This window comes from Gasterosteus aculeatus, chromosome 16 (assembly GCF_964276395.1).
Source record: "Gasterosteus aculeatus chromosome 16, fGasAcu3.hap1.1, whole genome shotgun sequence".
Lineage (NCBI taxonomy): Eukaryota > Metazoa > Chordata > Actinopteri > Perciformes > Gasterosteidae > Gasterosteus > Gasterosteus aculeatus.
The window spans coordinates 14,876,395-14,901,505 of NC_135704.1; the positions used below are offsets into that span (position 1 = coordinate 14,876,395).

Consider the following 25,111-nt stretch of genomic DNA (forward strand, 5'->3'; position numbering starts at 1 on the left):
ATTGTGTTTTCTCAGAGAACATTTTCTACGCTTGGTTGAGCTGAAAGTTGTGTTTGAGGTGACACGCTGTCATTTGTCAAAGTCACTGAGGCAACAAGCGTAGAGATTTAGGAACTGGGAGATATTGGACAACATAAGTATGTTGACTTTCGTAAAAATATGTTACGCATTGAAATGATGCAGGTACACATTTCCTCATTCAAGTCAATGAGAAAGTGTGTCCAAACCTTTGACGGTTACTATAGTTAGAAGGATTAGTGCAATTTTGCATTTTTTGAACAGTCTGAAATTGCTTTGCTGCATGTAGTAATGATGAAAAGCTCAAGACAGTTGAAGCCCAAAGGCAATAAGACATGTGCTCAATTAGGTCATTTCTCAGACACAAAGTGGGAAAATGTGGGGAAATCAATAATTCTTTATTGTCTTTCTTTCGGGAAAATAATGTCTAATTCATTGCAGGAATTAGTCATTGCTGCAGAAACAACGAACACTTGCAATGAGCTCAGTATTGTCCTGAAGGTTTAGGTCTTCCTCAAACTGTCTAAAAAAGAGACATTTTCTGCCGTTATCCTGAAAGGTGGGAGTTATGTATCTTTACTTTTTGTCGAAACCCAGCTGAGATTGTTGTTTTATCGTTTCAACTTTTCATTTGTTTATAACTTCTATTTGTGCGTTCCGGGAGTGATGAGAAGTCAACATTGATCTATTTGTCTCAAGTTTCAATAGAAGACATGAATACAGATCATGATAAAGCAGGGATGCAGTTCATTATACAATCAAAACTTAAATCCAACCCATATAGACAAATAATGAATAAACCAGCACCACACTCAAATGTACCTATTCACAGCACACTGAGGGGTCTCCAACCACAGAAAAGACCAAGACGCATCTAAGATGGCTACTCAGCTCATCAACCCTCCAGCACAGCACAAAGCCCCACAGGAAATTATGAAATTCATTCAGTTTATTTGCTAAAAAGAACAATATGATTAAATACGTCCGGGATGTAATAAGGGATTGGCTCCTCTCATGTCTTTGTCTAATGGAAGATGCAGGTGACTAAAACTGGTTTGTCGGCTGATTTGCAAAAGCATTCAGTCTGGGTTTTAGTCAGCAAACAAAGGCTGGGTTCCGCTGCTCCCTCGGGTGTGTCTAAGGTCAGGAAGAAAGGCTGGAGTGAGCTTCCCAGTGCTGTTACCTGCCTTAACAAATACAAAATGAATGATGAATCATGGAGAAATTAGAATTCAAAACAAGCATTAAGTAAATAGAAGGAAACAGTTTAACAAGACTATTTTGCAAGAGGAAAATGTGTGCAAGTTATGATTTTTTTAAAGTCTTTTCCTGACGTTAACCAATTACCGTACCTGCTATAGTAACATCATGCATTGCATAAGTTACTCATACAGTGAAGCAACCATGTAAATGTTGCGGAACCCAATTATTTGAGCAGACACCCCGGACTATGCTGACCCAAGGGGCTTTTTAATGTATATATATATTTTTTTCTTTGCACAAATTATTATCTTAAATTTCTAACATTTATTTATTTGGCGATTCAGCAGTAATAGTGCACATGAATCATCATTTCAGAAAACAAAAAAATCAGTTTATAATGTTCACCCTAAACATTATAAACTATTTGTTTGGCATTTCTAAGACTCTGCATGCATGTTTAAAGCCACTACACCAGTAGCCCGAGGACAGGAACAGACTGACCTCATGCCTTATTAATTCTTTATTGTATTATTCAATGCACTCAAATTATGTGCTGTTTTGGTGATTGATGCAGTGAACTGACACACACACACACACACACACACACACACACACACACACACTATGTTTTGAATTTACTGTAAAGTGAACTCAGTGGACAGTCAGTTGGTGGACTCTGCACACAGAGTGTGACTGAGCACAGCTGCTGTTATTCTTGATGCGCAAATACTTTTCAAGGGTTACGTAACAAGCGGTCACGTGGGTTTATGTCAACCAGCCTGTCGGGTGGGAGGGACCCGCTCTTCACCTCGGCATTAAAATCGGGACACAATCTCCCGTCTGTCCCCCACTCTCCTCAGATTGAAGGTAATCGGTGAATACCGACACGAATACTTCCAACCATAGAGATGCATTTTCTCTGCATGCATAGATTGCTCTGTTTATGCGTTGCAGGACTGAGTCATGGCTGCAGATGCAAAGTCGACTTGTTATGATGGAAGTTGTTCCCAAAGCTTTCAGTTCTACTTACGGCACTCTGGGGAACACGAGGCCATTTTCCAATGTCTCCACAAGATCCTGCCGGGAGAATTCAAAAGGTAAAGTCGGGCTGTGATTGCTGAACTAATTGTTTCCTTCAGCACTCTCTTGTCTGTCCATTTCCAACCTGCAAGAGCTCATATTCACGGCATTGCTCACTGTTGTCATGCACGTATGAACCTGGAAGTAAAGCCATGATATCAGAAAGGAAATATGTATATATACTGTAGTTTTTAAGTTATTTGAGCAGTTAGGTAATATATCTTTACCAATTCAAGTTTTCCTTTTCCACATGCCATGCTTTGCCTTCTCCATCTATGTGTTACAGAATCGGATTAGACAAAAGCAGCCTAGATGTTCTCGGTGTTGGAAGTGGTGGAGGTATGTGATGATTGAATGCACGAACACATGTTGTGGTTTGTTAAAGACATTCGGACTCGTTACAAATTTGGCAAAGATTCACAAGTGCAGAAGATGCAATATTGTAACCCATGATTTGTATAATAACCCATTGAGGGTTTTCATGTTCCCACAGAGTTGAGTAATAAAAAAAAAACATGAAAGCATTAAATCTCACAGCTTTATTCAATAAACATTACATGTTGTTGAGAAAAACAAGTAAATAGATTATTTCACAATTACCTTTTTAACTAAATATCAATCAAAAACTTATTTTCTTATACATTTATAAAATATTTTGAGAAACAAGACTGTCAAATGCTCGCTGGTCCTGCTATTCATTTCAGGGTGACAGATAGGAGAAATTGCCAAAACTGTCACTCGCTCTTTTAATCATTTGTTAGCAACAAGGAGACGGGACGGATCGATGGGAGGACACATGGTCAAAGCTCAACGCTGAAGGTCAAACCAGATCACTGATTACACGGATGTTATCCCAGCAGCAACATCTAAGTCATTGTTCTTATCCAAAATGATAAGACTGCGGAGCAAACAGCGTCTTCCTTTTCTCTCTCTCACTCACACACTTGTAGCTGTATATTGGACCGGTGCACCTGGAATTACTTTACAAAGGTGTAAGAATACAAATAACATTTCCACTGATCTTGACAAAACTAGAAAATGAGTTTATAGTTTCAATAGATATTTGCAATATTCCAAATGAATTCGGGAGGTTTTCACGCTAAAGCAGCATTACACGAAAGTCCTGCTCTCTTCCAGGTGAGGTGGATGCTCACATACTCACTCTGCTGCAGTCTACATGCCCTTCTGTCCCCATCACTGCTGACATAGTGGAGGGGAGCGCCGACCTCACGGACAGCTTCAAAGGTATTGAAAATGAAGCATGTCGCAGAGGAGTTCCCGTTTTGTAATTTTTCATCTGATCAATCTGTGTCTCGGTTGTAGGTATTTCCATCTACTATATCCCACGTTCTCTTACACTGTACATACTGAGTTTCCTAATGTTACTGTCTGCATCGTTTGCTATTTTTATTTACTACAAATAGCTTTGGTAGCAAAGACCCCGAACCTCCAGAAGATCCCATTCGCTTGGCATCTAATGACCAGTGAGAACTATGAGAAACAAGTCAAAGCTAAAGGAGACATCAAGAAGTTTGACTTCATACAGATGGTTCAGGTATTATGACTTCTTATTTTTTCCCTTTTTTATTTTAAGAATAATGTAATGAGGAATGTGTCTCACTTTTTTTTATAGTCAATAAGATATATTTAGCTCCCCTTAAATCCGTTCATAGTCAAATAATGCCAGAATCATCCAAAACATAAAATCAACTCTCTCCTTAACAGATGATCTACTACGTGGATAATCTCGCCGGAACCATCGCGTTCCACCGCAGCCTCCTGAAGAGCAACGGCAGGCTGATGATCATCGTTGAAGCAGGTGAGTCGAACCACGTTACCCATAATGCATCCTGCCCTTCTTCATCCCAGCCCGTTTCTCCTAATCTTTACTTAAGAGCACAAAATGTCTAGAGCTTCGAGGTCACCGGCCCTCTTCGCTGCTAAACAAGATCCTCCGATGGCCGATCGTCTCCCATGACTGGGTTTTTGTTGTAATTTGTCAACATATTTCTCGTCTCAAGGGCGGCACGGTGGCGTGGTGGTTAGCACTGTTGCCTCACAGCAAGAAGGTCCTGGGTTCGATTCCACCCAGTGGCCTTTCTGTGTGGAGTCTGCATGTTCTCCCTGTGTCTGCGTGGGTTCTCTCCGGGTTCTCCGGCTTCCTCCCACAGTCCAAAGACATGCTCTGGGGATCAGGTTGATTGGGGACTCTAAATTGCCCGTAGTTGTGTGAATGTGAGTGTGAATGGTTGTGTGTCTCTGTGTAGCCCTGCGATTGGCTGGCGACCAATCCAGGGTGTACCCTGTCTATCGCCCGAAGTTGGCTGGGATGGACTCCAGCCCCCCCGCGACCCTGTGTGCAGGATAAGCGGTCTGACAATGGATGGATGGATTTCTCGTCTCATAACATCCAGCCAACTCTGGCTGGGACATCCTGTGGAAGACTTACAAGAAGGTGCTCGCCGTCGACGTCATCACGGAGTACCGCTCGTCGGGAGAGGTCATCGACTGCCTGAAGAGCCAGGGTCTGAGATACGAGGAGCACGCCGTTCCCAACGCCTTCGACATCACCGAGTGCTTCGATCCCAGCAGCGAGACGGGAAAGCGTCTCCTGAATTTCATGACGGCGAAAGGCACCTTCTACGAGTCCTTCACCCCGGAGATCAGAGCGGGGATTCTAGACCTTCTCAGAAACAAGTGCAGCACTGAGAAAGATGGCAGGGTGCTATTCAACAGTGATTTGAGCTGCATACTTGTTCATGCTTGAGTGGTCCTCTGGAAATGAGTGCATATATTTGCCTTTACTGTACGTAAAGCAACATTTTCAATAAACATGATCTCTCATGGTCAAAGACAATTGCTGAAATTGTATTCTCCTCTCTCATTACAGATATTCAGCACATTTTTTTATTGTGAACAATATTGGTATTTTTACAGCCGAGCAATAAAGAGGAGCTTTGAATAACCTTCGGATGAATACATGTAAGACAGAATACCTCCATTGACGCATTGTTCATATAGATGGATTCAAAAATGTTTATGTTAACCATTGAAATTGTGAAGAAAAGGTGATCCAGAGGTTGTTGTTTTTTTATTTAAGATTTTTGCCATTATTTTAAGTGTGAAATAGTGTCTTTCTTTTAAGGTTGAGGCATACTGCATAGCTATAACGATGGAAACACCCTCGTTAGAATCTGAAACTGAGGCCAACAGAGTGAATATGACGGCGCCAAGGAAACTGCCTTTGTCAGGTCTAATTCGTCACGTTGGACACATATTTTCATTTTAATTTGACTTGACACCAAATTTACAACCAGTGGCCAGCCCTGCTCTTTTATGATGCATACTTGTAGATTTGTAGATCTTTGTAGACCAATGTCTTCTCAGAGTGATGCAAATCATGTCACGCAAATAACTTTTTCTTTCAAATATCAGCTTCCACATGATGCTGTTCACCTTGACGCCAGCAGATGGCAGCACACGGCCGAGATTACGCCTCCTTCTGAACTGTGCTCCACTGCAGGAGCTCCAGTAGATGGCGCGCCCTTTACATTTATGCCATTACATTAAAGAAGAGTGAGAAAACGAACTTTTATTCCAAAAGGAACAAAAACAGCACGCATAATGCTTGGGAAGTAAAACCATCCATCGCCACGCGTTGTTCGAGTCTCTCACTTTCGGTTTCCTGTTCAGCTCCACTGCGGCTGGAAATCACGTCGAGCCGCCGAGGCCTTGTCTCAAGCTTTCTTGCAAATGCATTCTGGCTGCTCATTTACCTCATTAGCCTTAATAGATCAGTAATTGAAATTCATCAGAAACTCTTGTCAGAGCGCCCCCCCCCTGTTGTCTGTGGGCTTTCAGCACCTGCTCCGGCTCCATTACTGGGGGTCCTCGCTGGGCCCTCTCATGCCACGGAGTGACAGAGCATTAGTCACTCTGATAATCAACCTCGAGACACAGTTTGCCGCTAATGCTCCTCGAGAACTATTTACTTCACTTGCCTGTTGGTGTCTAATCATGGAAGAAGTTTTTTCCGCTGGATAAATGTGATGAAAACGTTTACAGGACACCTTGTTTTGGAGGTGATGGATTAAAACTAAATGATATTTTGTTATTATTACGTTTTTAGCTCCATCTTGTTTTCCTGTACCGCCGCCTGTCTTCAAGCCGATGGCGTAATAACATGCACCGCTCCCCACTACATTTTTGCTTCCCCCATGGACCTCATCCACTTTGCATCGTGCAAAGCTTGAAACAAAGGATCCATCATTTAAGATCAATTTAGAGAAACGCTTCTCTGCCGCTGCCAGACGTTGCAGTTGTGCTTAAACGTTGGAGTGCTTGTGAGAAGCGTTCAGGTCCATCTGGCCAACTATCCGGGCTGAAGCTCCCGCCTGTGGCTCTATCGGCACGCGTCAGTGTTCCTTCACACCACGTGGAATAAGGGACAACAGGCCATGTGTTCAAAGTACTATACTTACTATAATTTCTCTTATTATTATTTATCTTTATCAGCAACCTCTATCATTTACACGATTGCTTTCTTTTACTCTAAAAAAATCACCACCTGTTATATATACTTGTGAGAATATACAATAATTAAACCGTATCTCGGCTATTTTATGCAGAACAGTGACAACCATCATTCAAAGCCGAATATTCCCTGGTTTGGTCATAATGACTCTTGATAGCTTTTTCCCTGTTCCTCTGGTCCTCCTTCACCCTGAGCCAGTATCAGAGCCAGAGGCGTCTTCTATCGAGCATCACGTCAGCGTGCAGACCTCTTTGAGACGGGAGCGCGACATGCGCTGGCCTTAAAATACATCTCAAACAGGCAGCGGACAGCCTTTGAAACGTTGTTCCTGTAAATGGCCGCCCTCTACGGCGTATTTCATTCAGGGGAATTAGTCCTGTCTAGCAGCCGGTGTTATGAAGCAGCTGTCCTCCACCGGCCCCAGTCCGGCAAAATATGGCTATTCGATTCACGATTCCAAGGATTATTTTGTTTTTTAAGTTAGGCAGAATTGTGCAGCACTGCCGAAACGTCAGACATCAAGTCAAACAAAAGGGATTCACCAAACATACGGATGAACGGAATAAATTTACCTTGTTCTGTCTCATTAATCTGGTAATTCAAGGCTTTGTAATCTGATTTTCAGACTGGTCCCGTTGGTTTAAATTTGGAGAACTACCACAGATTAGCAATGGAACACATTTTTTATTATCTTATATGGATCACATATTTCATTATAGGCATTACATATTAGCGTGAGATAAAGGGTCACTAATTGACCCCCAATGTCGTGACAAATCACAGATAGCAGACAACATTTAGTGAATTCATGAATCATATATTCAAGTTCAGGCCTTTTTTCGCTGTCCAACTCATCTTGTGAAAACAAAGTTCATGTGAAAAATAGGCTACTTCAGGATCATTTTCTGCGTGCCTGACAAACAGCGATAACAGTTGTGGGAAACAACTCGATATTGACTCTAAGCTACGCTCCTTTGAGTTCACATTTACTCATTTGAAAAACAGGGACAGTGACTCCAACTGTCACTCGTTTCATTTTCCTGAAGGCGAGAACTTAATTACACTCAGTGACGTTTACCCTCGCTGCGTCCCACTTACACTCACGTGGTGACAGGATTTGGGCTGCGCTTGTCTTTACTGTTGTGCAAAAAAAAAAAAAGAACGCTTGTGAATTTCTTTGCCCAGCTGACTGAGGCCGTGTGGATATATTGACAATCAGCATCGGAGCTGTCCTTTTATCAACCGACTGATCGGATGTGATTGAGCTTCCTCTGTGCTTTATACTACATCTGTATATGTTACATTTTCTTCTCTCATTGTTTTTCTTTGAGTTAATTGTGTAACAATGGGTTTTGTTAATGAATTCCCCTTTAACGTGCCCAGGAGTTCCTCTCTGCATTTGGTAAAGCGTTGCCATCACTGCTCCAAAGAACGGTTCCCTCTTAAGGAATTTAATTAGCGGAATGAAATTAGGAAATAAAAAAGTTCACGTTAAGAGGTTTTGCTGATGTCGTTGCAGAGGGTAAGCTCGGAAGTGTTCAGTAAACACTATAATCTGGAATGTCCAAATTAAAGCGAGTTTACCCGCAGGCTATAACTGACTCCAGTGTATCGGCGGAGGTCTTTAAAAGCTCTTTTTGGTTGAAGCCCGCGGACGGTATCTGCAATGTTTTATTACTGTTATTGCTGAAGACGACGTCTGTCTCTCCTGCAGCTCTGCCAGTGAACAGATACCGGACTTAAAAACTGATCATGACAGAGAGCAATCCTCCCAGAAGTTAATACCGGTAGCATGAGTGTTTGTACTTAATCCCTGTCATGAGAAAAAGAAAATAAGGACCTTACATTTCCCTGCAGATCTGCTGCAGCTTTATTGTTCTTCAGTGCATTAATCAGCTGGTTTCTCGTCTTTTGCTTTTATTAAACGCTGTTTCTGGCCCACATTCATTCATTGGATCTTAAATATCCTCCCTCATGGGTGCCAGCGTGATTGTGCATAGGAAATGAATTCGGGAACTTCGGAGCTCTGTGTGCAGCGACCCCTCTGTCTTAATAACTCGCCATCAGGATCCTCAGTGCTTCCATTATATTTTGCCCCCCCCCCGTCCCCCCGACTAAACCCATTCTGATTAAATGTTTTCCTAAATCTTTCCGTTTTTATTCATATCAAAAAGTGTTTACAGCCCTGGTGGGAACTCACACACAATGACAGTTGTATAACTTAATAATAAATAATTCATTAATAAATCAGGCTGAAGTCATCTGAACCGAGAGCTGTGACTCACTATTAAGCTACGGCTTGTACTTATAACATATTGGTGCAGTGTAGTTTACCTGCAACACTGACTACGAATGATAATCAACATGTCACTTATATGTTCTGCAGGTTCACTGTACATTCTTAACCAACATATTCTCCCTGGAATTTTGTTTTTTGGAAATATTTAAAACCACCTGGAGTTTTTACGCAACGATTAAATTGCTGCGAGGGGTTTGCAGCCCATAAAAGTAGGTAAACAAGATATGAACATATACGTGTGCATGTGTCTGTTGTTGTTATCCATAATGCAACACATGATGGAAGTTAATGAAAGCCATTCATAAACACGCAGCGTGGCTCACATATTTGTGTGTAGCACCCCCCCCCCTTCTCATAAGATTCAATTGTACCAGCAAATCAATACAGGTATTGATGGGCCTCAGATAAAAACCATTATGGCAACCAGCTCTAAATCTTCAGCTGAATTGATTTCATTTTAAATGATCCATGTACACCCAGTGGAGCACACCAGCGGTGTGAGTGTGTTTTACCTTGAATTCATGCAAGAGAGACGTTATTCATCACAAAGAGAATGTCCCTTCTTCACACCCCAATAAAAAGCAGAGTAATGAAGCCTCTGTGGGTGCTGTCACCCCAACACTGCTTCATAAAGGATGACACAATTATATTTTACCAGCTCACCAAAAAACGCTGACAAGCTCCGGTTCGATAAAATTCAATCCGTACCGGAGAGAATCATGCTGGGGCCTCGTAGTCGTGGCTCATGAGCCACTGGGTGCCGTTGCCTTGGGATGCTTCCCGCGGAACAGTTTCTTTATCACAATTAAGCCAGAATTAACATTTGTTGATATGATGCATCAGTTTTGTTTTGGAGCGGTTCAGCCTCGTGGTGCTACGTTGCAGGGGAAGAGGAGCTTCACAGGTTCACAAACAGGCAGGACGTTCGCCTCTGAGCGAACAGACGCTAATGCCGCGTCGCCGCCAATCAGTCAACTCGCTGAATGTTTGTCTAAGTATGACGGACGACGCGTTGACAACATCAAAAGGCGGCCGCTTGCTAAACCTTAAATCTCGCGTAGTCAGAGACAGCCGGCGTGACGCTCCAGACAGCCGACCGCCGACGCCCTGCTGCTAGATGCTCACCAGCGGCGGGATTCATGGCTGCTTCTTGGAGGACGGCCTCTTTTTTTTTTTTCTTGGAAAGACACATCTGGCCTTGGATAATCTCTCCTTAGTCTTCCACTGTGTAATACATGCAAAGCTCTGCTCCATGTAATTCCCAACTGCTCTTTTTTCCACCCTGACAAGGGTAAAAGGGCCAGAATGAAATGTGTTGCATGTTGTCTAACCTTCTCTCACTGTCGAGCTGTGCAGTACATGTAACTATAAAAGAACAAAAGTAAGGACAAAAGGACCATTCCTAATTAAATAACTGATTTCTATATTATTGTTATGGATGGATTTTTGTTGTTTGTTTGATTTCCCCATGCTTGGAAAGCCGCACTGAAAAAAAAAAAAAATGCGACAAGTGCAATGTGGTCCTACTGCATAATTGTTTGCTTGCATGATAGCTTAATGGTAATCCATACAAAATGTCATAACTGTACTTCATGAAAAGAAATCGGGATAAAATTGAGATTGAGGTAACGGTAATGAAATGTGAGGTTAATAGCCGCAGCAATGTATTGGTTACAAGCAATGTCTCACTTGTTTATTTTTTAACTAAGGAATCGTCTGCTTCACTTGCTATCACTGAGGCTTGACAGCTGCAGAGTCCAGGTGATGCATGAGCCAATATGTGGACTGGAGAGGCCTCAACGTTGCACATCAATATGAAAATCAGTTTCTGGCAGAAATAGCCCGAGGCAGTACATCCAGCTCCAAAAAAGTGACTAATCTTAGGGTCATAAACCCCGCACAAGACGCCTACGGTCTTTTCGGAGAGACAGCATTCAGAAATGCCATCATTTTCCATTCCACAGGCCAAGGACCTCGCATCTTACATTAGCAGATTTCTTTTAATAGTGTGTGAAATAGCAGGGTAGCCAGAACTAAGCTTGAGCAAATAAAAGAGAGCGAGGGAGGGGGGATAGTGAAAGGTGACCTTAGTCTCTGGAGCGCCAGATTAAAAACTTCAAATGCTCAGCCAGAGGCTCTCTTCGAGAAACAAAAAACGAGCACAGGCACAAAGCTATTGTAGATGGAGGTGGCTGCCAAATATTATCTTCTTACAGAGAGGGATTATGATTTTCACAAGGCAATGGTGCTCCCATGGGTAGGAATATTAGTCGGCATATTGTTCTCTAGATCTACATACTTTTCAGTTTATTTTTCTTCTCCTTTTTATGACTTTCAGCACATTTTGTAATTTTTAAATCCATATACATATAGACTATGTAATGCAACTACAGAACAGACGGTTATTCTTCTTTTTAACAACACTTAGTGTACATGTAAGTCACAAAATGCATCACTAGCAAGGAATCAACTTTGTAAACAGCTTTTACTAGATGTTCCAAAATAACCGGCTTCCATTTTTTGGAAGGAGAAAGTGATCTATTGGAAATGCACTGTTTATTTTGAATGAGGGAAGGTTACAGCCTCCCGCTGTTTTAACAACCACGGTCATCAGCGCACATCGTTTGAATCACTCGACATGGCACAATATAGGTGAACAGGCAGCGCTGCTCGATTCCCTCCAGTGATTCGATAATAACTCAGCCTTCTTAATTACAGAGTCGGCTTCCCAGAAAAAATGATTGTACTCATGAGGACACTGAAACCATAGTTCTCCAAATCCTTGAATGGATTTCTATCTCAAAGCTGGCGGTGGGGGTAGTTTGAACTGTATAGAATCGCCGGCTGCTTTAATTACTGTTCAATGACTTTACTCTGAGTCCTTGACCTAGTTTGGGTTCCTTATCAAAATACAGCCGTGCTCAGAGAAAAGATTACTTTATCAACTTTGGAGAGTAGGGAGGGGCGGGGGGTCGGGGGGGGCTGATGATATTGCACAAATACATGGAAGCGGACACAGTCCAGAGGCATTTTGGAAAGCAATAGCCCCTTCCAAGACGTGGCATCGGGCCGGCATCCACACGGCTCTTAAATTCCTACACTCCGGCCAGATGGCTGTGGAATTACACATTTTATAATCTAAAGCACGAACCTCTCCAGGCTCGGGGAAATCTTCTCGGGATAGCCATTTGGGATTTATTCTCAGAGAAGACAGCCTCTTGCCCCCCCCGGGGGGTTAACATTCGATGGTAAATATGAAGTTGACAATGATTGTCCTGAGTCTCCTTGCTTATACTGCGAGAGATAAGACAAACTCACAAACCTCCACATCACGCCCTAAATAGGATTTGGTTATCTTAACACATAAACACAATCTTTGGTTAGTTTCAGATAAACTTAATAGCGTGGATTTACTAAAATGTTGAACTAGTCCTTTAAGCTTTGTTTCAAAACCAACATATTTGGATTCCTGTCGACGTTACGTCGCGCAGTTTGATCGGAGACCTCTTAGCGTCTGTTTAAAATGATCAATAATGTACCGTAGGAACTCATTGTGTGATTGTTTGGACATAGTGTGGTTGTGATTTGTGATACATAGATTTGTGATACATAGATTTGTGATACATGTGTCCCTCAATACATGCTGGATTAATACTAAAATGTTTGTGCTTGTGGAACACGACATGACATTTTGCAGTGGGCACACAGTGTCGTGGACACTACAACACGTACAGTTCAAGGGCCGCTCCTCTAAAACTTTTCCCATTTTTTAAACACGCAAAAGCTAAAAGAAAAGTCTCACAGGGGCTCCGTCCTTTGCACGCCGCGGATGCAACATCAGGCAATGCACTGAAAGGTTAATTAAAACAATCGTCTGCGCAGCTGAAAAACAAATGGCGGCGCGGAGTCCCCCTGCTGGCAGACGAGTTAATCTGCGGCAGTCCTCCCCCGCCGGTGCACCTGCGATCCGTCTGCGTCACTCCGGCCCGACGGTCCCTGCGGGCCCCTGGAGAGGATACGCTCCATCGCGCCGCTGTGACCGGCCTGCTAATGAATACAGAGGAGCCCAGGACGTCCAGACGGCCCACAAAACGGCTGGGGAGACTCCTCTGGCGGGCCCCGGATCGCTCGCTCGGGCCGGATGTCGGCTCAAATGAAGCGGAACGCGGCTGGCTGGACTGAGAAGAGCGAAGAGAGAAATGCCACTCACAGCATGGACAGTGATTGCTTTGAGGTGTGAGATTCATTCAATGAGCCCCAGTAGATCCCTACGGGTGAGGGAGTAGATTGCAGTTGGTTGGATCTGATGGACTGGGTTTAATATGCATGAAGGTGGTGCAGCGATAAAAGGGAAAACCTACAAATAAACCGCCAAGAATATACTTTTCAATGCTCGAGTTTATCGACAAATACGAATTGTTACATTTTCTGTGTCACGTTACGAGTTCAGGAACTGGAAGGATATCGAGAACAGCTTTAACTTTTCACAGGTATTGCATCTCTGTCTTGGACTATTGCGTCAGCCGCATCGTGTGCTCCTGAAGCTTTGCTGCGCACTGAAACATAAGCCGCTCACGACGGACGATGTTGTTTTAACGGCAACACGAAAGGTGGGAGGCCGGTAATGATGTTGAGAACTGAAGATAACAGACAGCAACGAGTTAATGTTTACTAATTGACCTGATCCCCATTTTATTGGAACGCATGGCTGTCTGGGTCGGAGTGCTAAATCACAGCTTAATTCATCGTCCCTGCTGACATTCACAACAAGCCATTAGAGAACTTGCCACGCTCATCCTTGCATTAGCAAACTGAGTAACACCGCCGCTCAAATGTGTGCTGCGCCATCGACACTGGATGGAAAGGGAAGGGTGGAGGAGTCAAAACAACATTACTTAGATGTGTGCTGCTTCAAAACAGATCAGGTGTTAAAGTCGTATTTTATTAGTGCTACGTGATCACATCCCATCTGCTTGAGTTCTGTCAGTACTTCATGTTGCTGTTACAGTACAGTAGTACATTAGTAGTACTGAACCGATCGCCGTTCACCAGAATCGGTGGTGATATATTGTAATTTAATGCGTAATGTATACTGTAATGTAAACTGCTGCAGTTACTCACGATTCATCAGCGGATCTGGTCAACAATCCAAGTGGGACTTGAATCGCCGGGGAGGAGACCAGATGTTTGCACAGACAGCCAGTACCGGTGCAGACAGCTGACCGCGGGGAGGCTCTTCCTGCAGGCGGCACGGCTACGTTATACAGCTACTGGCGGACCCACGGCCAATTTGAGTTTTTTCATACAATAAAACATTATAATATACCACTTATATAATGGGCGAGAGACACGTTTGCTTATTAACATTGTGAAATTGGTAAAGCCTTCATCTGGTTTGATGGATTCTGATTAGCTGTGTGCATACAAACTTGGTTTCTTATTATTTTAACTGTCAACATCACCCTGAATTTAAATGCTTTGCTTCAGATCAATTAACTCTGGCAGAAACGTGGAATATTAATACACTTTTTTTCTAATGATCCAATATTAAGGTGGTAAAGGTTGAATGCAATGTACTTATATAAAATACAAAACTATTGTGTGTATTTTTTGTTAATAGTCTCGTGCAGCACATACATGCTTGCTTTATATTTGGTTTTGGCACTTTATTTCATTTGAGTCAAGGGAGCGGTGAAAATTAGGGTTCAACCAACTGGAACTAGTCAACATCGTGGACAAACCAAGGCTGAAACTTTTTTAATAAAATGCAACTCATGCAGCAATTAGTGACATATTATTGAGTCATTGGAGACGTGCAGGAATAAGCAAACGGGACTTTGACTTATGAATGTTTAAATTGTGTGAACTGCTGCAACAAATGTCCATTCATTAAAAGATAGAGAACTGTTTGGTCTTCAGGTGTCAAACACAGAAAAACTTAAATAACTTACAAAATTAGAGAGAGACCAGAAGTACTCCTTATCTATTGTGATCATTATGTATTTTGTTTGCACACGGGACTCGGGGCACTTTCATCATCACTAAATCGACATTTTGTTGTTGTTTCTTCTCTTCAACACAATTTCTTTTTCTCCTCGTGACCTCGGACTTGGAGGACGTCAAAATACGCATTCGCAGTTATCTTTGTGATTTCTTCATGATCAGTAAAAACTGTTATGATTCTTTAATCTGCAGCTGTGAGTCAGAAAAATTTCAAGAAATATCTGAAATCAGAGCTTCGTCGTGACACCGAATGTCTTCTGAGCTCTGACCTGCAAACTTTCCCCCGTCGTTTAGTAGCTGTGTAACATCAGCATGGTCCGAGTTGCGAAAATGCTCCTTGAAGACCACGATCATTGTCCTCTGGGTGATAACTGCCACTTTCATTTAGTTCTACATGGACAACGATAGGGCTCATTCCCCCGTGATCCTCCAGAGACATTCACCCCATGAGGAACACGGGCACGTCTCCAGTCTGACAGCGCAGGGGTGTAAAATCGTATCCCCTTTCATCAAAAGAGTTATGATCAGTCAAGTTGGGCCCATAACAAATAGCCGGCTTTGCGCTTTTATCAGCAATGCCGTGACCCTCAACGCTGTGACCTCATCATTAATATGGGAAGGCCGGATGATAGATCAAAGCGTGGTTCAGTGGAGCATCCCTGGGCCGGGCCTGGCCTTGAATCGTTCATCACGCCGCCCCTGTGGGGACTTTACGAGGGTCCGGGGGAGAAAGTACGCTCTCGGGGCTGTCACATTTGTTTTACCACTTTTGATAATGGCTCCCTTTTAAAAGATGATACGCGCAGGAATTTCTCATTAACACGCGGCTGTGATTTTAGCTGTGAAGACATCCTCTAATGTTAAAAAATACCAGCCTGTCGCAGAGCGGCTTCTCGACAATCTGCTTCATTCTCTGGTTGGTTTTCATTTTCGTTCAGACTCCCGAGTCTTTTATCAAACGCATACAATAGACTCATAAGTCATATAGAAAATACTGAATGAGCCGATAATCAGTAGGTTCAGCTTCATTTAAGTTAAGCGCTGATTCAACGGGATCGGTTATTATTCCATTTTTAATGTTCCACTTACATCGAAATAATTGTAGGAATGGCCACAGAAAGGGGGAACGCTGCCCATTGATGCCAGAATATATGAGTAATATTTTATATTAGTAATATTTGTGATTCACCCTTTTAGTAGAACCAACCCCACCTGAATCCAGTTGTTTTATCTACTAAACTGAGATGCCAGTGTGTGTAATAATGGCTGTAAGAGCGCTAACAGCCATTATTATCACATTTATACGATTTACCACAATACCCCCTTTGCCTCAACTACCTTCTCTCACAACCTCTATTAGATGAGACCAACTGGTGTGTCTTTTCCGAGAAACATCTGTGCACGGATGTCTCCACGTCTCCAATCTTCTAAAAGAAATTGCACCAAGAGGTGTGTGTTAAAGCGCTTGTGTTGAGGGACGGTGCAGTTGGAAAAGATGAACTACAGCAGATTGGTGTTCACTCATTTGTCTGCGTTAGACTGTGGGACGTGAAATGAAACAAAGCCTTTCTGTGACTGTCGGTTCTTTGCTGATTTCAATGTATGAATCTCAATCAGCAGGAATCCACTAGTTCAAATTTGATGAATATATATATATATATATATATATATATATATATACCAAAGAGAACGGTCTCACATTTGTCTTTGCTAAATGTGCTACAAGAAAATGAGCAATAAATCATTTTGCAAAGGAATTAGAGCATGCATAACGACGACACAAGTTCCCTTTAAAACAAGCTTAGAAATGTGTCGTAAAAAGTCGCACAACGTTTCCTCTGGTAGGCTCACACGAGTCCAGGTGGCGAATCCCTCGGGCCGCTTTTCACTCAGAACAAGAGGGGCGTTTTTCTCTGAGCACAGACAGACATAGCTCAACTCCTACAGGTAACAGCTGACGTGACTATTAGTCTTTCTTCTGGTACTTGCAGGTGTCAGACTCGCCGGTGCTCACTTGTCAGAGCTGCTCTGTGTGCTATCCGAGGTGATTCATCTTCTTGCCAGCATCATTAACTTCCCTCGTGAAGGGACTGGTGGAAAGGGGGGGGACGACAAGCGGGGGCTCCAAAGAGTTTATGTGCCTCGTCAGGAACTGCTTTCCCTTTCTCCGTAATCTGATCGAAACTTATCCTTCTGCTAGATACTTTTGTTGCTTTGAATTGCTGTTTGCAGTCGTTTTAATGCTCGTCAGCATCCGGCGAAGACGTTCCCTTCATATTTTTAGTTGATTGTTTAAAATGTGAAATCAATACAGGAATCTCATCCGGGGAGTATTCAATGACATAACACATGGTGTTCTTACGATTACAGAGCTAAGAACGTGCCAGAAATATAAAGAAAGACTAAATGTGGTGACATTATTAATCCAGCAGCATTTAGTATCAGTAAAAAAAGAACAAACGGACAATAGTATAAAAACACCGCAGGCACTTCTCCGTTTTGTCATTTCTCCATTAAACTAATGAGTTTCTATCTCTCACCATTAATTGCTTCATTTAATTTCTGCTGCAGATGTTTATTTCTGCAATAGCAGAGTCATATTTTGCTTTATTTAGACTCCCAAATGAAACCACTTAATTGGTGATTGAAATGTAAAGAAATGTCAATTCAACCCCCCCTTTTTTTTTTTTACAGAACATTACATTTCTGCATTAAACCAAAATTGTAACATTGACCCGAGATGTCTGTGTGTCACACTTGAAACAAATGATGCATCCGGGCTTGATGAATCTCTCGCGGAGGGCACAATGCGCACGGTTACACATACGTTGAATATTCTTCGCTTTATTAACTGCTGCTTAAAAAAGAAAGCAGTTTATGATAATTACTGAACCTGAGACTATTCAGTTTCAAGCTGGCATTTTTGTTTGTTGTTGTTGTTGTTTTTTTGAGAGACCGCAGTGTATCTTAAAACCTCTATTAAACTTCTTTTGAATTAACTGAAAAATGAGATGTGTTAGATCTCTGAGACTGTTTTCTTCAGGGAGAAAATAAAAGGGAGCTCGCCCCCCCCTGACCTTTTTGTAAAAAAAAAACTACCTCTTTTCAGCTGCTTGATAACAAGTTATTATCCAATATGGCAGCCTTTTGAGGGCTGGTGAAAAGCGGCTGAGGGTCTGTGCCGGCGTGTTATTAAGCTGGAGTGTGGACTCTCTTAAGGACTGAGATAGACTGTCCTTCAACCTCAAAGTGTTTTATTATCAAACCACATTGCTTCAAATTCACTTTGGGGTCTTGTCTCTTTACAGTTTGTTATTTTACAGGACAAATCTCTTCACCATGGGACTTCTTACTCACGCTGTCTGGGAGGAGATATACATCACAATTCCATGAATATATTACTGTCAGACGTGTTTATTTCATTTTGCCCATTATTGCCGATGGCTTCATTTGTGTTATTGCAATTTAATACCACTAGAAAGTACACGCGCGCTTTTGATCTGATGCAACTGCGGATGTAGCTACTGGTTGTTGCAGAACTCAACAAGTCCGCGCTTTCACGGAGCTGTCGCCGATAAAAGCTCAAATTACATCCCACTTGTGTTACGAGTCTGGTGCGACGGGACGATGGTGAAACTGTGGTTCCCAGTCGTTAAGCACCGCAGATGTAGAACCCTCCCGAGAGGATTCTCGCCCCCTCGCTCGATAGCGCAGCTCGTGGGCGAACACGCGGCCTATTTGTTTGGCATCATTGTTGGCTCTACATATATACGTTGCAGACAATTGAGCCAGCCAAACCTCCCTCTTGCATTTTTGCGGCGTCCGTTAATAGGGTTACAGGAGGAGAGCGAGAGGGGAGAGAAGGAGGGAGAAAAAGCTAATAGGAAAAAACGCTGAACACAAGGCGAGTTTCATCTCTTGTGTCTCCACTTGATTAGTTTTAACAGCGCCGTTGATCTTTGGCTGTGATTGAAGTGTTTAAGTGGAACACGAGGGGCAATGGCACCGCCCGAGAGCAGGCGCCTAGTAATGTGCCACCGAATGCCTATGAGGCACAACACCTTAATGTCAGGGGGAAATTAAAACACTTTTCCATTACAGAGGCCCTTGAATCTTAATTCATTTGTCCGCACACAATGGAAAGCAGGTGACAAGGTCAGTAAATACTCGTTGAATACGACGTGAGTGTTGACCTTTGAGAGAAGGTGGAAATGAGAATGATTTCAAAATAAAGTGTTTGAGAGGGTTCATATATTTGGGTTTTAGAAGAGAACAAAGTCTTTACACTGACTGGCAGTTTCCTTTGACTGAAGGAACAATCGGCAGTGAGGGGGTAACTTTGCAAATCTTTCAACCTTTAGATTTGGTAAATCCAGGTGACTGCAGTGAACAGCAAACAGCAATAATCTAATAGTGTGTTCTGTGCTGAAGGAGCAGCACAGTGTGTGGATGAAGCAAACCTCTTCTGGACTGATGTTTTCATACTTATCAACATCACCTTAAAATGTTTTTTTCATTCAAGTAGTTTTTGTAAAATTATCCAGTTGCCTATTTTGAAACAGTATTTTGCACAGCATATTTTTTTTCCCTGCTTTTGCACTGTGACTGATACTTACTGTTAATGCACTCTAGGATCAATTGAAAGATAAGATAATGATGGCTGGGGTTCATGGAGCGTAAACACCTTCATATCGAGTGCATGGAGGGAGACACTAATGTTGGCTTAAGGAACATAAAACCTCACTTTTTCCCTTCCGCTGGTTTTTGGTCTGCTGCTGTGAAAGCAGACATAATGACGCATATCAGACGGTACATTCACATTCAAACAGACACCATGGGACAATGGAGGTGTTTTCTGAACATTAAAGAATGAAGATCTGATCTACAAGAAGGCTTAAATACGAGTACAAACCTGAACATGAACATGATGCGTGTCCAGTCTGGTGAAGTATCCGAGACGAGATGCAAAGTATAACACAGCGGATGTGCTCGTCTTTTTTGAGTAGTCTGCGAAAACAAAAATAACATATTGGGCTAATGACATTCTACTTGCTGGCTTAGATTACTTTGCATTGCATTTTTGCTTCAGGAAATGCAAAATGAAAAGATTCCAATATCATATTGCAAAGCTTCAGAATTGCTGTTTTTAAGGGGTGTTAAGCAACAACAAAGCTTGTGAAATAAGCTTTTATTTCCTTTTTATAAACAATTTTAAGTCAATTTGAGGTGGATGATTTTGACATCAAATGTCAGAGCCCACATTTTATAGGCAATTTAGGAAAATGCAAAACCTTTTCATTGACCCAGTAAACTACATAATACATTATATAAACGGTTATTTTTTTTTTTTAAAGAAACAAAGAACAAGGAACAAGAAACAAAGAAACAAACTACACTGTAAACCCGGATTTTGTTTCTAATTAAACTTACGAGTGATCATTACTTATTCTTTTATGTTTAGTAAAAACCTGCTATCATTACTAAACAACATTAGTTGTTAGTACTAATTAGCTGAAAAATTCATTGCACTAATCATTTTTAGCACAGATAACTCGGTATGTTTACTTTTGCAATAAAGGGGAGGGGCTAATTCAAAAAGCTGCCTGGTCACGTGACCAGACCAACGTCTAACGTGCGTCCAAGGGGCTCTTCACTTGGCGGGAGAGCACAGGCATCGGCAGCAGACGGAATCCAAGAAAGCAACTTTACCACCTCGAAGTGGAATGGTTAGTATGTAAAATAACTATTGTAGCCTAGTTATCTTTGTGGGAATGTTTAATACCCAAAAGCTTGCAGATAATTTGACGCAGCTTTTATTTCCGTCTAATGTTAATGTTTGAACCTGTGCATGGTGTTAATACATGCTTATTGCTAAAACTAGCTAGCTAGCTACTCAAAAAGTGTTAGCTGAACTTAAAGTTAACTTAGTGTTAACAGTCTGAGGACGGCTCGCATACCGTTAGTTTATTCGACTGTATCACTTATTCAACCCTTCATTTTACGCAATAGAAAAACGATTCAACCGCTGTCGGGGCAAATTACATCCGCTGTGGAGGTGTTTAGCTACACCCGAGCTACTTGCAGCCATTGATTCACTGGTCGCTCTCTTTTCCCCCCTCACTCTCTACACACTGGCTGCGTGGCGTGTCTGTTTATAGTTATAGTTGCGCCACACGCAAGCATTGGAAGCGTTTCCAGGCTAAATTTTATATGAAAAGATATATTAGTATATTTCATTTTGACATGAATACTAATTAATAAATGGCATGTTGATGTTCGAAAGTCTCGAGTTTATGACATAAATGCAGATATACAAATGTAATTTAAAAAACAAAAAGATGATCGATTTTCAAATATTGCACCTGTACAGAATGCAATATACTGTAGTGTATTTACCGTCAATACTGCCGACGTTGTCTTTGCTGTAATCAAATCAGTATATATTTATGTGTAACATGAAGTATACTGCTTGAGTGCAGTAAATCAATGGGAAACATGCATGTGTCCAGACAAGGCTAGCAGCAGCAGCAGCGCCGCGTCCGACACGTTTCTGGTGTGAAAAGACAGAAAAATCCACGCAGCTGACATGCAACAGAAATGCCACGCCGGCAGTGTGTAACCGGCCTCACACACGCTTGTTTTCATGCCGGTTTTCTCTGTAACACAGGTGTTGTTTCGGTTTTATTACCTTATTGTATTTAACAGTGACATTGTTGTGCTGAGTTGTTGACCTAAACAGTTTCTTGTTTTACAGATTCTTGTGGTGTGAGGATGCTGTGGAAGTGTAAGTACTGTGAGTTTATCTGTGAGAAAAGGGGTTACCTTTTAAAACATTATCGGTTAAAACACGGAAACTATGGTAGAACTGTCCCATTTCCCTGCTTACACCTACAATGTGTGTGCATTTGATCAGGCAGCCCTGGAGGCCTGTAAAGACTTGGTTGATGAAATGCAGAAGAGAACACCAAATGGACCTCTTGTGAAACAGAAGATGGATCAGACGTTTGCTCTGAGAAGAAAAGAGGTAGTGGAGTCGGAACCTGCCATAAGCACGATGGTGAGATGCTGGCCTGCCCTTTTCACTGAAGATCAAGTATGTTTAAGAAAGAGAACATAACAAATAATTATCTTTCTATTATATAATGTGTCTAGATGTATATTTCTCTTGTCCTCTTCAAAGGAAATATTGGTATTCTTAATTTGGGGTATGATGTTTTTAATTTAAACATCAACATTTCAAATCGTATAAAAAGGACATTCATGGATGTTTTTCAGGACAGCACTACTTCGCAGATGGCTTAGCTGCCTTGTATAGTTCAGTTGATCTAAATTCAGATTTTTATTGTTCTCTGTATTTTTCAGGTCTTCATGGAGTTCAGCAGGATTGTGGGCAAGAACCTCAAGACGGAATTCTATGAGAGCATCGACCGGCACAGTCATCGTCTCCTCGAGTTATTTGGATCCAAGAGAGGGAATGTTGGACAGTTGTTGACACATATTTTACAACAGACCAATGTAAGTCCATACACATTATGTACCGGCATTGTTTTTCTTGGGTTAGGTATAAACATCATATCACTATGCTACTCTATTAGTTGCATAATTCTATCCAAACATTGCTCGGCCTGTTTAAGATTTCTTAGAGATCATTATTTGATTTTCATTTGAGCTATCTAACTTGTGGTACTGTGTTTAATTCCTAAAAGACTACAGAGCCAACTGAGTGTCAGAGGGCTTCCTATCATCCTGGGGACAACCCCACAGACGTCTTCAAAGCAGGCTTTGTAAGTAAGCTCTTGCTTTCTTATCATTTTTAATGAAAGTTTTTTTTCAACTGAGAAATAGAATGTAATGAGTGGGCTCTTCTGTTTTTCTTTATTTAGGAATCTGACGATGAGGATTCTTTTTGTGACCCAGACATTGGGATACTTCTTATTGAGCGTAAAGGTGCTGTGCTCACATCCTCCCAGCATCTCAGTCCAGCCTCGTTGGAAATCATCATTGAGGGAGAAGTCGTGATGGACAACATTCAAGATCTGCCAAAAGCAATGTGCATTCAGTTTGGACTCATGTATGCACTCCATCTTAACTACCCCAAGACTATGAAGCTCACATTTCAGTTCATCCAACAGGTATTGCTCTTGTTAGGCCACACTGACCTAAGGCCAAAGCTACAGACTTTGAAAAATCAGCTCGCAATGTAAAGAGATGTCAAGTCTACTTTTAAGAAACTGTTGACTATTTTTTTTTGTGATTAGCTGTGTTTGGCCATTTTTCTTAAAAGTAAAATGCATTGGAGCATTTACAGGTGTTTCTGTTTTTTTTATCCAATTTAATTGAAACAATGTTTAATAACGTATTTAAAAACCAATCAAAAGCACATTAAATTAGAGGAAAATACAATAATTGTGTTAAATGATGAGTAGCAATAACAAGTCATAATAGCTAGTTTTATCTAATGATTTTGAGTACACACTACTTATAAATATAAATACTAAACTTAAGGTTCCACGTTAATACAACGCAACATGTTTAGTTTCAGGTTGTGTAAAAACTTAAGGTTCCACGTTAATACAACGCAATATGTTTAGTTTCAGCTTGTATAAAAACTTAAGGTTCCACGTTAATACAACGCAACATTTCTAGTTTCAGGTTGTGTAAAAACGTAAGGTTCCACGTTAATACAACGCAACATGTTTAGTTTCAGCTTGTATAAAAACTTAAGGTTCCACGTTAATACAACGCAACATTTCTAGTTTCAGCTTGTGTAAAAACTAAAGTGGGATAGGGCAACGGGTTTCCACGCGATTCGCGAGTAAAGTCAACTAATTCGGGTTTACAGTGTATTTTCTTCACATGTACACTGTCAAATCCAGTGCTGCCGTTACATATTTGTCTGCCAGTCAACCACCTGCCATCAACTCCGCCATCAGCTTTACGAGTCGCAAGCTTGAGGTATCTGTGGGACACACGAAAAAACACAAACAATTTAGCACCTGTAATGTTATGTCAATACCGCTGGACACAAGACAGATGTTGTTATTATTTTGTAATTTCAAAATTTGGCAGCAGTTGGAGAACCTCAGAGATCCTGTTGCCCTGCACCAGAATGTCAACTAATGACCGGACAGTTGGAAAAGAGCAGCGAATTTGTTACCACTGACTCGGAGCAGTGATGGATGGAAGAGCTGGTGAACATCCACCAAACAGCAGGCTGCAGACAATCTTAAAGGTCCACTGACACAGTCAATGCACAAGGTGTTATTGCACATGTGGAAAGGACGATAAAAGAAATAGAAATTACAATTCTGAATTAGAATGAACCAGTTTTACAACTTTTCACTCGTAATGTATGTACTAAATCCAGTAATTGAAAATCCGCCAAATTCTATGTTCAATTAAAATTGAAATATATAATTAAAAGGAACAAATCGGACATTTGTTTTACAAGAGCGGATGAATGATTAACAAGTTTGAAATAACATGAGAGTCAAATATGTACAAATGTTGTCCCAAACAACAGGACATATTTAATGAAGCGCAAGATATTCATGTTCCCAAAAGAGAAGTACACAACATGTTTTTAAGTTTACTAAATATGATTAATTACAGCACAGTACACTATCAGGTACATCAAGACATTTCACCGTCAAAATAGCTTTGAGGTAGATATGTAATAGCACATTTTCTGGTCAACGTTTATTTAAAAATATTTGAAAGAAATGCGGAATGTGTGATTTCTCAGAAGCTTCCCATTCATGTGCTGATGTAGGATGTCGCCGTGGCGCCGCGCAATAAGAAGGGCTTGTTGTCTGCATTATCCCAAGTTTGAATCAGGAGAGATTATCCACTGATTCTTGTTAGAACTCCAATCACTCCAATTACATATACTCCAAAGTGACTTTTCCCAGTCATCCAGCCAGGGATTTCTTTAGCCATCAATTAGAAACGTCGCTTCTAATCTGAGTCGGTTT

The 25,111-nt window shown here is 41.6% G+C and overlaps 2 protein-coding genes across 7 annotated transcripts; both read left to right on the plus strand.

Annotated features, from left to right (window-relative positions):
• The first annotated feature begins 1,858 nt into the window (after positions 1-1,858).
• LOC120834437 (histamine N-methyltransferase A) lies at positions 1,859-5,158 on the plus strand. 2 transcript variants are annotated; one of them, XM_078091223.1, is made up of 7 exons: positions 1,859-2,088; positions 2,176-2,318; positions 2,588-2,640; positions 3,439-3,546; positions 3,726-3,856; positions 4,027-4,120; positions 4,622-5,158. In XM_078091223.1, exons 2-7 carry the CDS (start codon positions 2,185-2,187, stop codon positions 5,008-5,010), a joined length of 909 nt encoding a protein of 302 aa, XP_077947349.1. In that variant the 5' UTR covers positions 1,859-2,088; positions 2,176-2,184; the 3' UTR covers positions 5,011-5,158. The 2 variants fall into 2 exon arrangements, with proteins under 2 accessions (XP_077947349.1, XP_040058359.2); XM_040202425.2 differs by having other exon boundaries at positions 4,716-5,158.
• Positions 5,159-20,729: 15,571 nt separating this feature from the next.
• On the plus strand, positions 20,730-23,531 carry LOC120826021 (uncharacterized). 5 transcript variants are annotated; one of them, XM_078090066.1, is made up of 6 exons: positions 20,730-20,863; positions 21,892-21,921; positions 22,051-22,194; positions 22,500-22,652; positions 22,844-22,921; positions 23,021-23,531. In XM_078090066.1, exons 3-6 carry the CDS (start codon positions 22,087-22,089, stop codon positions 23,339-23,341), a joined length of 660 nt encoding a protein of 219 aa, XP_077946192.1. In that variant the 5' UTR covers positions 20,730-20,863; positions 21,892-21,921; positions 22,051-22,086; the 3' UTR covers positions 23,342-23,531. The 5 variants fall into 5 exon arrangements, with proteins under 5 accessions (XP_077946192.1, XP_077946191.1, XP_077946188.1 ...); XM_078090065.1 differs by having other exon boundaries at positions 22,051-22,230; positions 23,021-23,441; XM_078090062.1 differs by lacking the exon at positions 20,730-20,863 and having other exon boundaries at positions 21,772-21,921; positions 22,055-22,230; positions 23,021-23,441.
• Positions 23,532-25,111: the final 1,580 nt, after the last annotated feature.

Bases quoted from the DNA above. Each gene is read 5' to 3' on its own strand.
- LOC120834437 (XM_078091223.1), top strand. From the start codon at position 2,185: ATGGCTGCAGATGCAAAGTCGACTTGTTATGATGGAAGTTGTTCCCAA. The intron at 3,547-3,725 runs GTATTGAAAATG...TACTACAAATAG, and splicing joins CCTCACGGACAGCTTCAAAG to CTTTGGTAGCAAAGACCCCG. The intron at 4,121-4,621 runs GTGAGTCGAACC...TATCGCCCGAAG, and splicing joins GATGATCATCGTTGAAGCAG to TTGGCTGGGATGGACTCCAG.
- LOC120826021 (XM_078090062.1), top strand. The intron at 22,653-22,843 runs GTAAGTCCATAC...AATTCCTAAAAG, and splicing joins ATATTTTACAACAGACCAAT to ACTACAGAGCCAACTGAGTG. The intron at 22,922-23,020 runs GTAAGTAAGCTC...TTCTTTATTTAG, and splicing joins ACGTCTTCAAAGCAGGCTTT to GAATCTGACGATGAGGATTC.